General features: G+C 47.8%; 1 protein-coding gene across 1 annotated transcript; it reads right to left on the bottom strand.

Annotated features, from left to right (window-relative positions):
• Window positions 1–8,019: 8,019 nt before the first annotated feature.
• Window positions 8,020–14,019, bottom strand: LOC100282766 (uncharacterized). The gene is made up of 10 exons (NM_001371883.1): window positions 13,625–14,019; window positions 9,935–10,026; window positions 9,785–9,822; window positions 9,511–9,672; window positions 9,402–9,424; window positions 9,230–9,301; window positions 8,971–9,138; window positions 8,767–8,849; window positions 8,584–8,646; window positions 8,020–8,485 (listed from the first exon to the last, which is right to left on the bottom strand). The coding sequence occupies exons 1-10, from the start codon at window positions 13,863–13,865 to the stop codon at window positions 8,303–8,305; spliced, it is 1,125 nt and encodes a 374-aa protein (NP_001358812.1). The 5' UTR covers window positions 13,866–14,019; the 3' UTR covers window positions 8,020–8,302.
• Window positions 14,020–14,308: the final 289 nt, after the last annotated feature.

Below are 14,308 nucleotides of genomic sequence, written 5' to 3' on the forward strand. Positions count from 1 at the left end.
TATGTTGTGTTGGCATAAATCACCAAAAAGGGGGAGATTGAAAGGGAAATGTGCCTTTGGGCCATTTCTAAGTATTTTGGTGATTGAGTGTCAACACAAGTGCTTAAATGTAAATCAATGCCCATGGTTGAACAAAGTGCAAATCTAGAGCAAAGGTATGTTTCTAAGTCTTAGTACATTGGTTTTGTGTACTAATATATTTGTCTAAGTGTTAGAAACAGATATGAGAAAAGTAAAGAAGTGGAGAGTGGCTGTGTACAGCCAAAGGCTGTTTCGGGCTGGGGCACCGGACTGTCCGGTGTGCACCGGACAGTGTCCGGTGCGCCAGACCAGCGTGAAGCAAACCAGCCGCTCTCGGGTTTTTTCTCCGGTGACTTCGGCTAAAATTCACCGGACTGTCCGGTGTGCACCGGACTGTCCGGTGAGCCAACGGTCGGCCGCGCGATCGGCGCGCGACACGTGGCCGAGCCAACGGTCGAGAAGGGGCACCGGACTGTCCGGTGTGCACCGGACATGTCCGGTGCGCCAACGGTGCGCTGATCTGACTCAGACAGCAACGGTCGGATGCGCTGTTTATGGAAACAAATCGGGCACCGGACAGTGTCCGGTGTGCACCGGACTGTCCTGTGCGCCACGAGACAGAAGGCAAAGATGGCCTTCCAGATTTGTTCCCAACGGCTCCTAGCTGCCTTGGGGCTATAAAAGGGACCCCTTGGCGCATGGAGGAGAACACCAAGCATTCCTACAACTCTTCTAAGCACCAAGACATCAATCTCACGCATTCGTTTCATTGTGATAGCATATAGAGCTCTTGTGGAGTTGTGAACTCTTTGTGTTGCATTGCGAGCTCTTGTTGCGACTTGTGTGCGTGTTGTTGCTCTGATTTTCGAGTCTTGTGTGCGTTGCTCATTCCCACCTTACTCCGTATTTCTTTGTGAACTCAATTGTAAGGGCGAGAGACTCCAAGTTGTGGAGATTCCTCGCAAACGGGAAAAGATCAAAGGAAAGAAAAACACCGTGGTATTCAAGTTGATCATTGGATCACTTGAGAGGAGTTGAGTGCAACTCTCGTCCGTTGGGACGCCACAACGTGGAGTAGGCAAGTTTTGTACTTGGCCGAACCACGGGATAACCACCGTGTCAACTCTGTGATTGCTTTCTTGTGGTTATCGTGTTTTGAGTTCTCTCTAGCCACTTGGCAATTACTGTGCTAACGCTTAATCTAAGTTTTGTGGCTATAAGTTTAAGTTTTTACAGGATCACCTATTCACCCCCCCTCTAGGTTCTCTCACCAACGCGTGCTTCCGTAGCTCCTTATTTTGTTGATAAGGGTCTTGAGCCGGTTGTAAGTTTGAGTTGGCTCCTCTCCCCTTATCATGGCGAATCGTCCAAGCTCGCCCTCCACCAACTCCATTTTGGTGAGCAAGGTAGCGTCATTTCCCTCATGAGAGATCTTGAGGGTATCCCAGATTTGCTTGCGTTATCCAAGCCACTCACTTTGTTATATTCATCCCTGCACAATGAAGCTAGAAGAACAGTAGTAGCTTGTGCATTCTTATGGATTTGCTCATTAATGAATATAGGATTATCCGAACTATTAAAGTGCATTCCACTATCTACAATCTCCCATATACTAGGATGGAGAGAAAATAGGTGACTACGCATTTTGTGGCTCCAAAATCCGTAGTCCTCCCCATCAAAGTGTGGGGGCTTGCCGAGTGGAATGGAAAGCAAATGTGAATTTGAACTTTGCGGAATACGAGAGTAGTCAAAGGAAAAGTTAGAATTAACCGGTTTCCTTTGCTCGTAGTCGTTGTGGTCGTCGTCCTTTTGGGAAGAGGAAGATTCGTCGCTGTCGTCGTAGTAGACGATCTCCTTGATGCGCCTTGTCTTCTTCTTCTTCCCTTCCCTCCGTCTATGGCCCGAGCCGGAGTCGGTAGGCTTGTCTTCTTTGGGCTCGTTGACGAAGGATTCCTTCTCCTTGTCGTTGATCATGATTCCCTTCCCCTTAGGATCCATCTCTTCGGGCGGTTAGTCCCTTTCTTGAAGAGAACGGCTCCGATACCAATTGAGAGCACCTAGAGGGGGGGTGAATAGGTGATCCTGTAAAATCTTAACTTATAGCCACAAAACTTGTTAGAGGTTAGCACAATAGTTGCCAAGTGGCTAAGGAGGAGATCTTGCACAAAATGACAATCACAGAGAAGACACAGAGATTTATCCCGTGGTTCGGCCAAGTACAAAACTTGCCTACTTCCACATTGTGGCGTCCCAACGGACGAGGATTGCAATCAACCCCTCTCAAGCGGTCCAAAGACCCACTTGAATACCACGGTATTTTTGCCTTGCTTGTCTTTATCCCACTTGCGAGGAATCTCCACAGATTGGAGTCTCTCGCCCTTACACTTAAGATTCACAAAAAGCACGGAGTAAGGGAGGGAAGCAACACACACAAATCCACAGCGAAATGCGCACACACACGGCCAAGAATCGAGCTCAAAGACTATCTCACAGTTTCTCACAAGAACAGAGCTCGAATCACTTAGAATCACAAACGGATGCGCAAAGACTGAGTGTGGATGATCAAGAATGCTCAAGAGTTGCTTGGTTCTCTCCTCCATGCGCCTAGGGGTCCCTTTTATAGCCCCAAGGCAGCTAGGAGCCGTTGAGAGCACATCTGGAAGGCTATCCTTGCCTTCTGTCGTCGGGCGCACCGGACAGTCCGGTGCACACCGGACACTGTCCGGTGCCCGATTTGTTTCCATAAAAAGCTCATCCGACCGTTGCTTTCTGATGCAGATCTGCGCACAGTTGGCGCACCGGACATGTCCGGTGCACACCGGACAGTCCGGTGTATCTTTCCGACCGTTGGCTCGGCCACGTGTCGCGCGCCGATCGCGCGGCCGACCGTTGGCCTGGCCGACCGTTGGCTCACCGGACAGTCCGGTGCACACCGGACAGTCCGGTGAATTTTAGCCGAAGTCGCCGGAGAAAAACCCGAGAGCGGCTGGTTTGCTCCACGCTGGTCTGGCGCACCGGACACTGTCCGGTGCACACCAGACAGTCTGGTGCCCCAGCCCGAAACAGCCTTTCGCTGTACACAGCCACTCTCCACTTCTTTTCTTCTTCTTCCTGTTTCTAACACTTAGACAAGATATTAGTACACAAAACCAATGTACTAAGGCTTAGAAGCATACCTTTACTTGTGATTTGCAACTTGTCCATCCATGGGCATAGATTCACATTTAAGCACTTTGTGTTTGCACTCAATCACCAAAATACTTAGAAATGGCCCAAGGGCACATTTCCCTTTCACGAAGGCGCCATGGGAAACTCCGCTCCGCCCGACCCCAGGGCTCGGACTCGGGCTAAGACCCGGAAGACGGCGAACTCCGCTCCGCCCGACCCCAGGGCTCGGACTCGGGCTAAGACCCGGAAGACGGCGAACTCCGCTCCGCCCGACCCCAGGGCTCGGACTCGGGCTAAGACCCGGAAGACGGCGAACTCCGCTCCGCCCGACCCCAGGGCTCGGACTCGGGCTAAGACCCGGAAGACGACGAACTCCGCTCCGCCCGACCCCAGGGCTCGGACTCGGGCTAAGACCCGGAAGACGACGAACTCCGCTCCGCCCGACCCCCGGGGCTCGGACTCGGGCTAAGACCCGGAAGACGACGAAACTCTGCCTCGCCCGACCCCAGGGCTCGGACTCCGCCCTGGCCTCGGCCAAACGATCTCCGCCTCGCCCGATCCGGGGGCTCAGGCTCGGCCTCGGCAACGAAAGACAGACTCGACCTCGGCTTCGGAGGAGCCCCCACGTCGCCCTGCCTAGGGCACAGGCCCGCCACGTCAACAGGGAGCGCCATCATCATCCTACCCCGAGCCGACTTGGGTCACGAAGAACAAGACCAGCGTCCCATCTGGCCAGCTCCGCCGGATGGGCAATGATGGCGCTCCCCAAGCTCTATGACGACGGCGGCTCTTAGCTCTCTTACGGCAGCAGGGCGACGTCAGCAAGGACTCGACCGCTCCAACAGCTGTCCCTCCGCCAGGCTCCGTCGCTCCTCCGACAGCCACGACATCACGCCATCAAGGTGCCAAGACCTCTCCGGCTGCCACATTGGCATGTACCTAGGGCGCTAGCTCTCTCTCCGCTAGACACGTAGCACTCTGCTACACCCCCCATTGTACACCTGGATCCTCTCCTTACGACTATAAAAGGAAGGACCAGGGCCTTCTTAGAGAAGGTTGGCCGCGCGGGACCGAGGACGAGACAGGCGCTCTCTTGGGGCCGCTCGCTTCCCTCACCCGCGTGGACGCTTGTAACCCCCCTACTGCAAGCGCACCCGACCTGGGCGCGGGACGAACACGAAGGTCGCGGGACTTCCACCTCTCTCACGCCCGTCTCCAGCCACCTCGCCTCTCCCCCCTTCGCGCTCGCCCACGCGCTCGACCCATCTGGGCTGGGGCACGCAGCACACTCACTCGTCGGCTTAGGGACCCCCCTGTCTCGAAACGCCGACAGTCTTAAAAGGTTTAGGGACCACCAGGGTCTCGACGATCGCAACAAACGTTGCCCGTGGTCCTTGACATGTACGCTATTGCAAAGCCACACTTTATGATGGCATACAGCTTCACCATTGCTGCCAATACCTCTAATCGATTATAGGGGACATTGATAATGCCATTTGGCCTCAAAATCTTGAGGACCAAGTACCTATAATGGGCGGCTACCATGAACTTGTAGAGCATGGGGTGGTTGAGGATGGTATTGCAGGGCAGGTGGATCTTAGTGATGGTGAACTACATGTATTATGTGTTAAAATTCACATAAGTATCGAAGGTGGTCGATAGTTTGATGGAGTCGATTTCGAGGATCATCCCCAAGGATATATTCCAATGAATGAGCATGCTTTAGTGAGCTTCGTAACATGATTTGTATGTCATTGAAGGCGTACATCGACAAGATGTTTACATTGGCCCCACCATCAACCAAGACATGCCTAAGCTTGATGTTATTGATGGCGGGGGAGATGAAGAGAGGGAGGACTTGTGCATCTACCATGTTGTTGAGGTAATCAGAGCAATTGAAGGAGATTGGGGTGACAGTCCATTTAAGGGGCCTAATGGGGTGATGTCGTGGAACCATGATAGGCATTTCCTAGTGTATGAGCTTTAGGGATTGCCAAGAAGGGAACTCCTTTGTGGTACTGTAGTTAAAGGGAACCATCTACTATGGGTCCTATAATTCTAGTTCATTGCCTTGCTCCTTAGGGAATAGATCCCAAGTGTGCTTGGGCTCAAGTTCTTTCTTTTTCTAGGGCCTATGGCCCCACTTCTATCGTTGTCGATCAAGGTGTCGCTACTTTGGCCCCCTTGACCAGGGCGCTTTTGGTCGGCTAGATCCTTAAATGTCACACACATAATTAGGTCATATATACTTGATCAATGAATGGTCTAGTACTTCTTGGTGCCTTTGGGCACTGGGGTGGGTTGCACCTTAACCAGAAGGGTAGGCTCGCTGTCATCCTCTATGGCAGCATAACTTTGGGGAACCCCTAGAACCTTTCCCTTCTTTATCTTCTTTCATGACTCACTTTGGGATGTCATGGGGCCATATAGCCCTAGTTGCACCTCACAAGGAGCATGCCTTGTTCTACCATCAATGTCATGCACATACTTATCCGCTAGAGAGAGTAGCTATTTGATGTCTTGCGTGTTGAGGGTGGCCAACTTCTCAATCATCTTCTTATCATGAACGGCTTGTTGGAAGGTATCAACAATAGAGGCTACTAATATGCCAGGAATGATGTCTCTAACTAGGCAAAAACGCTACACAAAAGCGTGCAGGGACTCACCAAGTCGCTACTATACAACATGGAGGTTAGACTCCACATCGAGCTAGGAGTATGTGCCCTTGAAGTTGGACATAAACTATCAACGAATCTTCCCAATACCATATGAAGGCCTCATGTAGATTCATGAGCCATTATCAGACCGAGTCGGTGAAATCCACATGAAAGTAGTTTGCCATCACTTCTTTGTAGCCACTGATAGTGAGGATGGCAGTGACATAGATCTGGAGGAACTCGGTGGGGTTGATCACCCCATCATACATATCTAGGATATGGGGGCGAAATTTCTATGGCAAGCCCCCCTAGCAAACCACAAGTACGAGGACCATGCACCTAACCTCGAATGAATGAGAATTGGGGCTGATGTGCAATGCACAAGGGCATTTCAGGGGGGCATTAGGGTGAGTAATTGATTGTGGTCGGGGAACCATTTCTTCATTTCTAGAAACGGTAACATAAATTATGGAAGGTAGTTGGTATAGAGGGAGATGGATAGAGGAAATTGTTGGAGATGCACTGAATATGAGGGAAGAATATTTTAGGGAGAGATATTAAAATAGAGTACGTATAAGGGGAGAAATATAGAGGAAATTGTTGGAGACAGACTAATCGTCCTAACATTTATTAGCAGCATGCACCTAGTTTTCTAAAAGTTTTACTTATTTGTTTATATGGTTCAACGTATTGTTTTGTCTGTATCTAAGAAACTATGAAGCAGAAATCTAGAGTGAAATACACCAACGACTCTTAAACTCTAGACTAGTATGGTGCTCGTGCGTTGCAACGGAATACAAACTATTCGTCAAATACTTACTATATGCACATATTTGTTCTTGAAGCGGCGTGTTAGACTAGTTGCCTCATTTAAACCGTTGAATTTCTATGGCATAAGAACCTGTAAAATATCAGTCATTAGAATTGCAAAGAAGTGCCTTTATAAATGTCAGTTGTCGCGGACTCCATCTCGGTCGCAGGCTTTGCCGTCTTCACATGGTACGCGTTCCGGCATCTTCATCTGGGTGTGGCAAACATAACACAATTCTTTGCACCAATGTCGTCGCCCTAGGCGCTTTTGCACATTTGGTGTGCATAGATGTCGGCGTGATTTGGAAGATGCGCTCGGCATTGTCAAATCGACGTCGATCTCGAATTGCCAAATCACATCGATCTCCAATTGCATATTCGCGGGTAATGGGGGAGCTCCAATCGTGGAACGAGAAAGCCGGTGTTTCCAAATCGGAGAACGAAGTCGTGGGGCATAGGGCGGACGGATTCTCGGTGCGGGCATGCAACTCGACGCCGAGGGGGGAAGCGTGGGTAGCGTCGCGTAGGACGGAAGTACCATCGGAGAACTGGGTCATGGGGCTTGGGGCACGAATTCTCGGCGCTGGCAGGTGGCTCGACGCTGAGGCCGCGGGAACGGGGGCGGGGGAGCAAGGGCGGCAGTCGTGGCGAGACGAGCGGGCGGGAGCATGGTGAGGCGGGGGCGCGATGTGGGCAGGATCCGCGTCCATGTGTTGGCGTGGGTCGATCGTACAGTGGAGGGGGAGGGCGGGACAGAGCCATGGTATCGCTAAGACGCCCACATTAGGTTCTTAATAGAATAGTATAGAATAGACATTCAGATCCTTGAACTAGGCAGACGGTACGTCGTAGGTTTAAATGGGCCCAAACTAAACCCGTTTTCTAACTTGGCGGTCCATGGTGGCACCCACGATGACAAATCTGTCCTGAACTCGGCAAGGTATGCCAAAGCATACGTCTAATGTCCGGTCTAGAACACATATATAGGCTACGGGCACAGCTGAAGCAGAGGTTCAAAAATCTTTTGCCCTTTGTGAGAAGATTTTCTCTATCACGCCATGCGTGGAGGCTATCATATCTCTAGAGGTGAGTTTTTGAACATTTCCGTGATATAGTTATGTTCGTAGCATACTTCACACTTTTGAGTTTTGAGACCAGCCTTAAGATTTTTGGGACCAGCCTGGAGATTTTCTTTCTTAGGCCTTTCGTTTACGTCGGATTACACCCGGAATCGTTCCAGCTAATCAAAGTTTATATAAATTAGAGAAGCAATCCGGCTAGGAATCGTTCCGACCCACCAATCCGATAGAAACGAACAAAGCCTTATTATAATAGTTGTCACAAATTTGCATACAATGTGAATCAAATGGACAGGTTGTAACTTTTCTTTCATTTTCAGTAATTTCCTTTGTGTTGTTTTGCGGCACAATAGTCTCTATCTTTCCATCCTAACTTTTTTTTCAGCAGAGAACAGGCAGCAGAGGTACAGCCCTGGTTTCGGCAAATGAATATTGCATACTTACAATGCTTAGGCCTGAGATTCGTTGGAAGCTATTCTACTTACACAACCTGGTTTATTTCTAGATCCTTGCGTCGTCTTCTCCGTCAGCGCCTGCTACGACATGGGTTGGTGAAATACAGAGTATCTACGACTCCTCGATGGGCATCCTGATGCCCTTGATCTCGCGTGCCAGAGTCCGTAGCTCTTCCACCTCGTCCCCCGTCAGGCTCCAGCCGAGTGCACCGGCGAACTCCTTGGCCTGGCTGGCATTCTTGGCTCCGGGGATTGGCACCACGTTCCCCTGGCAGGTCAGCCAGTTCAGAGACACCTGAAACGAAGGAACAAAGGGAAGATCAACCGTGTTCGTACATCTCGAATGTCTTTGATCCGGAGATGTCCCAAGCTTTTGTAGGTGAAGCACCATACCTGGGTTGGACTCTTGCCATAGCTTGCTCCGATCTCTTTAATCCTGTTCATAAGTGGTTGGAGCTGTACATACATGACATGGCGCATCTTCAGATTTCAGATAACGAAGTTGAATTGCAGAGACTGAAGCTGTGTGTCAGACTGTCAGTGTAACCAGCGAGCTCCAGTTTACAGTACACTAACCTTGGCGAGGAACTCAGGGGTGTATGTGTTTGCTCGAGGACCAGTAGGGGGGTTTTCTGGAGTGTACTTACCTGTCAGAACACCTGAATCATGGGAACAAATCAGTGCAGAAAACGAGATTGAAAAAAAACAAAACAAATGGATTGGGCTTCCATCAAATCAAAACTGTTAAATTTAACACGATCGCATGATTGGGCTCTTTACCTTGCGCTATCGGGGAATAAGCAATCAAGGTGATGCCGAGCTCATCACATGCTGCTTTCACGCCATTCAACTCAGGGGTTCTATATATGAGGCTGTAGTTCACCTGGTTTGCAGCAAGTGGAACCCCCCGCTTCTTCAGGCGAGCATGTGCATCCCGAAGGCGCTTCTCTTTATTATAAAAAAATCATAGTAGATGCTGTTATTTCAATGAGCGCGCAGTATCTTTTTTTTTTTTGCGAGATAAAGACATGGTACAAACCATTGTAGTTTGAGACTCCAACAGCCTTGACTAGGCCTTGCTCATAAGCATCCGCGAGACCATCAAGATATCCTGCACCATGTATGCTCAGTAAAAATCAGAACAGCGGAGTTCACTGACTAGTCGATCAGATTTTAGCTTTCGCAAAGGGTACGTATGCTGCATCGGGTACCTTCGTTCCCCCAAATCCCTGGCCTGGCAAAAGATAATGAAAACGTAAATAAAAGCTTACATTTTTACGGACAAGAACATGTACCTGCATAGAGAGCGGAAGAACCAACCAGTGGAGTTGATAGAGCTCGACAGACGCTAGGCCTAGACGGTCTAGCGATTTCTTCAGCGCCGAAAGAACGCTACCCCTTCCAAATCTCCAAGGAAGGGCAGCGAACTTTGTTGCAACGGACACCTCGATCTGGTCCTTCTGTTGCCTTTCCTTGATGAATCTGATGGCAAGGCATGCATCACTTGACGTCTTGATCAAGATTACTGTTACATATTTTTTTTTCTTTTTTGTAAATTTGTTAAAGTAACAAAAAACAGAAGAAAGTATATTACCCTCCTAGTAAAGTTTCAGAATTGACTGCTCCCATCAGCTGTAGGACAGAACCATTCTTAGTTAGATACAGGTGTGCCTTCAGAACTGAATCTGGAGGAGCAGGGAAGAATGAGTGAGCTATATGTAGCTTGTTTAGTTTAGTTTCTTACTGCTGTACCGTAAACTTCTGCAGTATCGAAGAAGGTCATCCCGTTATCGATGCTCGCATCGAACGCGTCCTGTGCTTCCCTCAGTCTCCTGTCTGGCAACTCAAGTAAAAAAAACTAATCACCTACTGTACATTTGGAATGAAATATATTAGTCATCGACATACTAAGGGGTGTTTGAATACACTAAAGCTAATAGCCAATTGACTAAAAATTGATAGAGAAATTAGCTAGCTGACAAATAGCTAGCAAACTATTAATTAATTTACTAAAAATAGCTAAGCCAGGATGTTTTTATATCTCTAGCTAATTTTAACAACTAACTATTAGTTTTATTACATTCAAACACTCTTTAAATTTAAGTATGACGTTGTGTATACGAAAATTCTATTTTTAACTCTTAACTATTAAACCGGGCACTCGACACTCTCCAGCTGTCGAAACTGGACCAGATTTGAACCTTTAGCTAGTTTGAAACTGTGTTTTCTGATTTTTTTAATATTCCATCTGCGCTAAAATAAAATTTGTGTTGATTCATGCAATAATTAATGTATTTATTTTATATAAGAGTCTAGATTTATCATCATATATTTAAATATAGACATAAAAATCGGGAACTAAAACGGCTAATATTTTGGGACAGTGGAAGTTATTTATAATATTCATATCATATTTTTTAAGAATAAAAAATGTAAAATAATAGCACTTTTCTTACTAAAAATATATTCATGGGTGATCTATTTAGAGTTATTTGAATCTTAGTTGTCTGTGTTTCTAATAAATCAAAACATAGATAATACAATAGAACGAAATAAATAAATTTTATTGCCAACGGCAAGTGTCATCGCATAACAACTTTAGGGTGTCGTAGGTGCCCGAGAAGATTGAGGAGTGAGGGACAAAGAGATAGAATTAGGAGCGTAGCCGCATGGGCTATTTGCACACTAATCCAAGGACCAGCGCACCATTATGACTAATTTATAAATGTTTATTTATAGAGGTTTGAGCCATGTATAATATCCTATGTTCTTTTTATGTATGTTAGATTGATGAATGCCAGGGTGAATAATATTACATTCAAATATCGACAGAGCTTTACGACTAAACCAATGGAAAGACAAATGCTATTACACTCAAATAATATTTTCATCCTAAGGTTTGGTAGTTTGCCAACCACTTACTCCCTATTGAGGCAAGCCCAAGGTTGTTTTATATCCTCTTGGTAGTGGTGACCCGCAAGTCACGCTCTCTCACTTGGAGTGGTCACAACCAAACTCTAGCACTTAATCCAGCCAAAACACTTGGCGCTCTTTACAACTAGCTTAACTAATTTTGTTATTTGCTTCTTTCATGATATAAGCATGGTATCTTTGACAATGCCTTTTCAAGAGCCCCACACAACTTCATTTGGGCTTCCACGGAGCCACAATCTCTAAGTCATTTAGGAGGTGGGAACCTTTAAGAGTAACAAGCACCACTGGCTTGCAACTCAATCACCTAGTGCCACTCGATGCAATCACTCAATGCCACACAAGGATTCACTCTCATACGCAATCAGATGGATCTCTAGCAACCGTATGTGAGTAGAGACCCAAGGCTAAGCACCACACTTGGACAACACATCCCTAAGGTACTCTCTATTGTAATGATACGACCACCCCTCATTTTTAGAGGAGAGAGCCCTCCATGCTTGGAGTCTATCTGGTTAGGGTCCTAACACAAAGCTAGAGGAGCGACATGCGCTGGAGGGTTGCACTCTCCCAACTATAGGGATGGTGGCACACACCATAAAGTTGCCTCAGTTACACCTACTTCCCTTTGTTGTGGTTACATAGTACAATTCCTTGGCCACAATATTGTCCATCACCTTTAATATGATGGACATAAGCCTTATATAGAGCCCTCCATGCTACATGGTTGTCATGAGCGAAGGCACTCGGAGCACTGCGGTCGTACGACCTAGGTCCGTTCCGCCTTGGATGTGTTTTTATCTGGCGTCGTCTTGCCCTAGGAACGTCTCAAAGAATGCCATAGAGGCTTGGTTGTAAGCCTTAGCTGAGCTATGAGCTTGTTTCTTGACCTGAAGGGCCCTAGAGGTTTAGAAGACCCCGAGAAATCGAGAGACCCTCGAAGGTCCGGATGGCCCCTAGGATGCTAGGAGAGCCTTGGAGGTCTAGAGGGCCCCAAAGAGGCCGAGGGAACCACAAAGGTCGTGAGGTCCTAGCATCTGGTCCTGCGGTATGAAGAGCATTAGAGGTCGGGGAGCCCTAGAGGCTAGGAGGGCCCCTGAGCGCTCCCCCGCATGGAGGGCACTAGAATTCGGAGGAGCCGAACATGGCCCTCTAGGCTACGAGCAAATGTGGCTCGCATGAGTAGTGTTATCTCTCAGTTTCCTTCTAGTGATAGGATTTTCGAAATGCATGTTGCCAATATCAGAGGATATGTTGTTCTCCTGCTGCTAACAATGAGATAATTTTTAATAAAAATATAATTAGTTTCTTATTTTTTATTTAGAATATGTAATAGATTTTTAGATGTTAAGACATGTTTTACTTTTTTAGAATACTAAATTGACTCTGAAACTAACTAAATGGCCAAATTTGATCGATTTTAACAGCTAGAGGTGCTCGGTATTCGATTTTATAGTTTAGGGTTGAAAGTCGAACTATCATGCAAGTTAAAGGTTGGAACACCTTCCGCTGACACTCTAGGCCCACTCCACGCATCATGCCTCGGCGCCGTACCCTTGTGGGCCCCATGCCCAGCGCTATCTCAGGCCTTAGCCTGTGAACCCGAGCGCCTATACAGCACCCGACTCTATTCGCGCAGTTACCCAATAATTATATTATATAAAAAGTAATTCATAGCGAGACCCACAACCCCGTGCTCTAGAAATGTGGGACTAACCACCAAACCATTTGTATCTTAATGTTTAAAAATAAACGATAATTATATTTGAATAGATATTTCAATATTTATTTATATAATATATAAAAATTGTAGCAAAGCACAAACAACTGGCTAGTTTTTAGTTGAGCCTTCAACTAGTTATTAGCTAACTAAAACTAAGTTGGACTAATTTTTTAGCCCCAACTAGCAACTAGCCATGCATATAATAGACCCTATGAAATGATTCGGTCACGTCTAAGGCAAGGATCGAGTAGGCCATTTACTAAGGGGTCTTTGAATGTATTAGAACTAATAATTAACTGTTAAAATTAGTTGTATATATCAAGTAGCCTAACTAATAGTTTAAATATTAGTTACTTTTAGCAAATTAGCTAATAAATAGCTAGTTATTTATTAGCTAGCTAATTTTACTAATAAATTTTTAGCTAACTAACTATTAACTCTAGTGCATTCAAATACTCCTAAAATAGCGGATAATGATACTGCAGGATTTGAAATTTTAAAGACAAGGGATTGGAAAACATGCCAAATCCGTTTTCCTTGAAGTACTGGCAGCATGCGTGCAAGTTACACATACAGCATGCACGTACGATTCATTGCTGGCCTGGCAGTGCAATGGGGCAGGTTATGCGCACGGGAAGCATGGCCAGGATTTCAGAAAACGTCAGACGCCCGCACTTTCTTCTCCGATCGCCCGAGAGCAAGCAAGAACGAGAATGGGAACGAGAACACGCCGAGCATGCAGCAGGAGCCAGGAGGGGGTGAATGGTGAGTGCCACGTACCATCCCACTCGGAGTCGTTCCAGTAGGTGGTGTCGCCCCAGGACCACGCGCCGATGCCGAGCTTGGTGACCGCGACGCCTGAGCCGCCCAGCCTCACCTTGCCCTCGTCCTCCTCCACCACCCTGGTTGCGCCGGACACTACCGCGCGGGGCGGGCGACACAGCGCCGCCGCTTGCGGCAACCGCCGGGCACTGCCCGGAGGGCAGCAGCAGCCCACGCCGCCGGTGACCTGCAAGGCCATCGTGTCGTGTCCTCTAGCTAGCTAGCTCTCGTTGCTCGATCAGCTCACGCTAACCCTGCGCGCGCGAGGCAGAGGGAGGACGGACGGAGCACGCGTTCTGTGTGCGGTGGCCGGTGGCGCGAGCTGAGGGGTACGGTGTGCGTGCGTGTTTGCGTGTGGGAGAGCGGAGCGAGAGACGACGGGGCACCTGTTTTCATGGTGTGGGGAGTGCAACGGGTTACGGGTGTTTGGGAATCGTTGCGGGGAAAAAAATTTGTTGCAGCCGGGCTGCAAACCAGGCCGTTTGCAGCTTCTCACAAAAATGAGGATAGACCCCACCTGCAGGTCAATAATACAACAAAAACGTTATCTGGTGGACCTGCAGGTGGGGCATATCCTCATTTTTGTGAGGGGCTGTAAACGGCCTGGTTTGCAGTCCGGCTGCAACAAATTTTTTTCCCGTT

The sequence above is a fragment of the Zea mays genome, chromosome 2, assembly GCF_902167145.1.
Source record: "Zea mays cultivar B73 chromosome 2, Zm-B73-REFERENCE-NAM-5.0, whole genome shotgun sequence".
NCBI lineage: Eukaryota > Viridiplantae > Streptophyta > Magnoliopsida > Poales > Poaceae > Zea > Zea mays.

What these genes read in the sequence shown, in the direction of transcription:
- LOC100282766 (NM_001371883.1), bottom strand. Translation starts at nt 13,865, where the DNA reads ATGGCCTTGCAGGTCACCGGCGGCGTGGGCTGCTGCTGCCCTCCGGGC. An exon ending in GAACGACTCCGAGTGGGATG is followed by an intron (nt 10,027 to 13,624) that starts GTACGTGGCACT and finishes TTGAGTTGCCAG; the next exon opens with ACAGGAGACTGAGGGAAGCA. An exon ending in TGGAGTCTCAAACTACAATG is followed by an intron (nt 9,139 to 9,229) that starts GTTTGTACCATG and finishes TTTATAATAAAG; the next exon opens with AGAAGCGCCTTCGGGATGCA.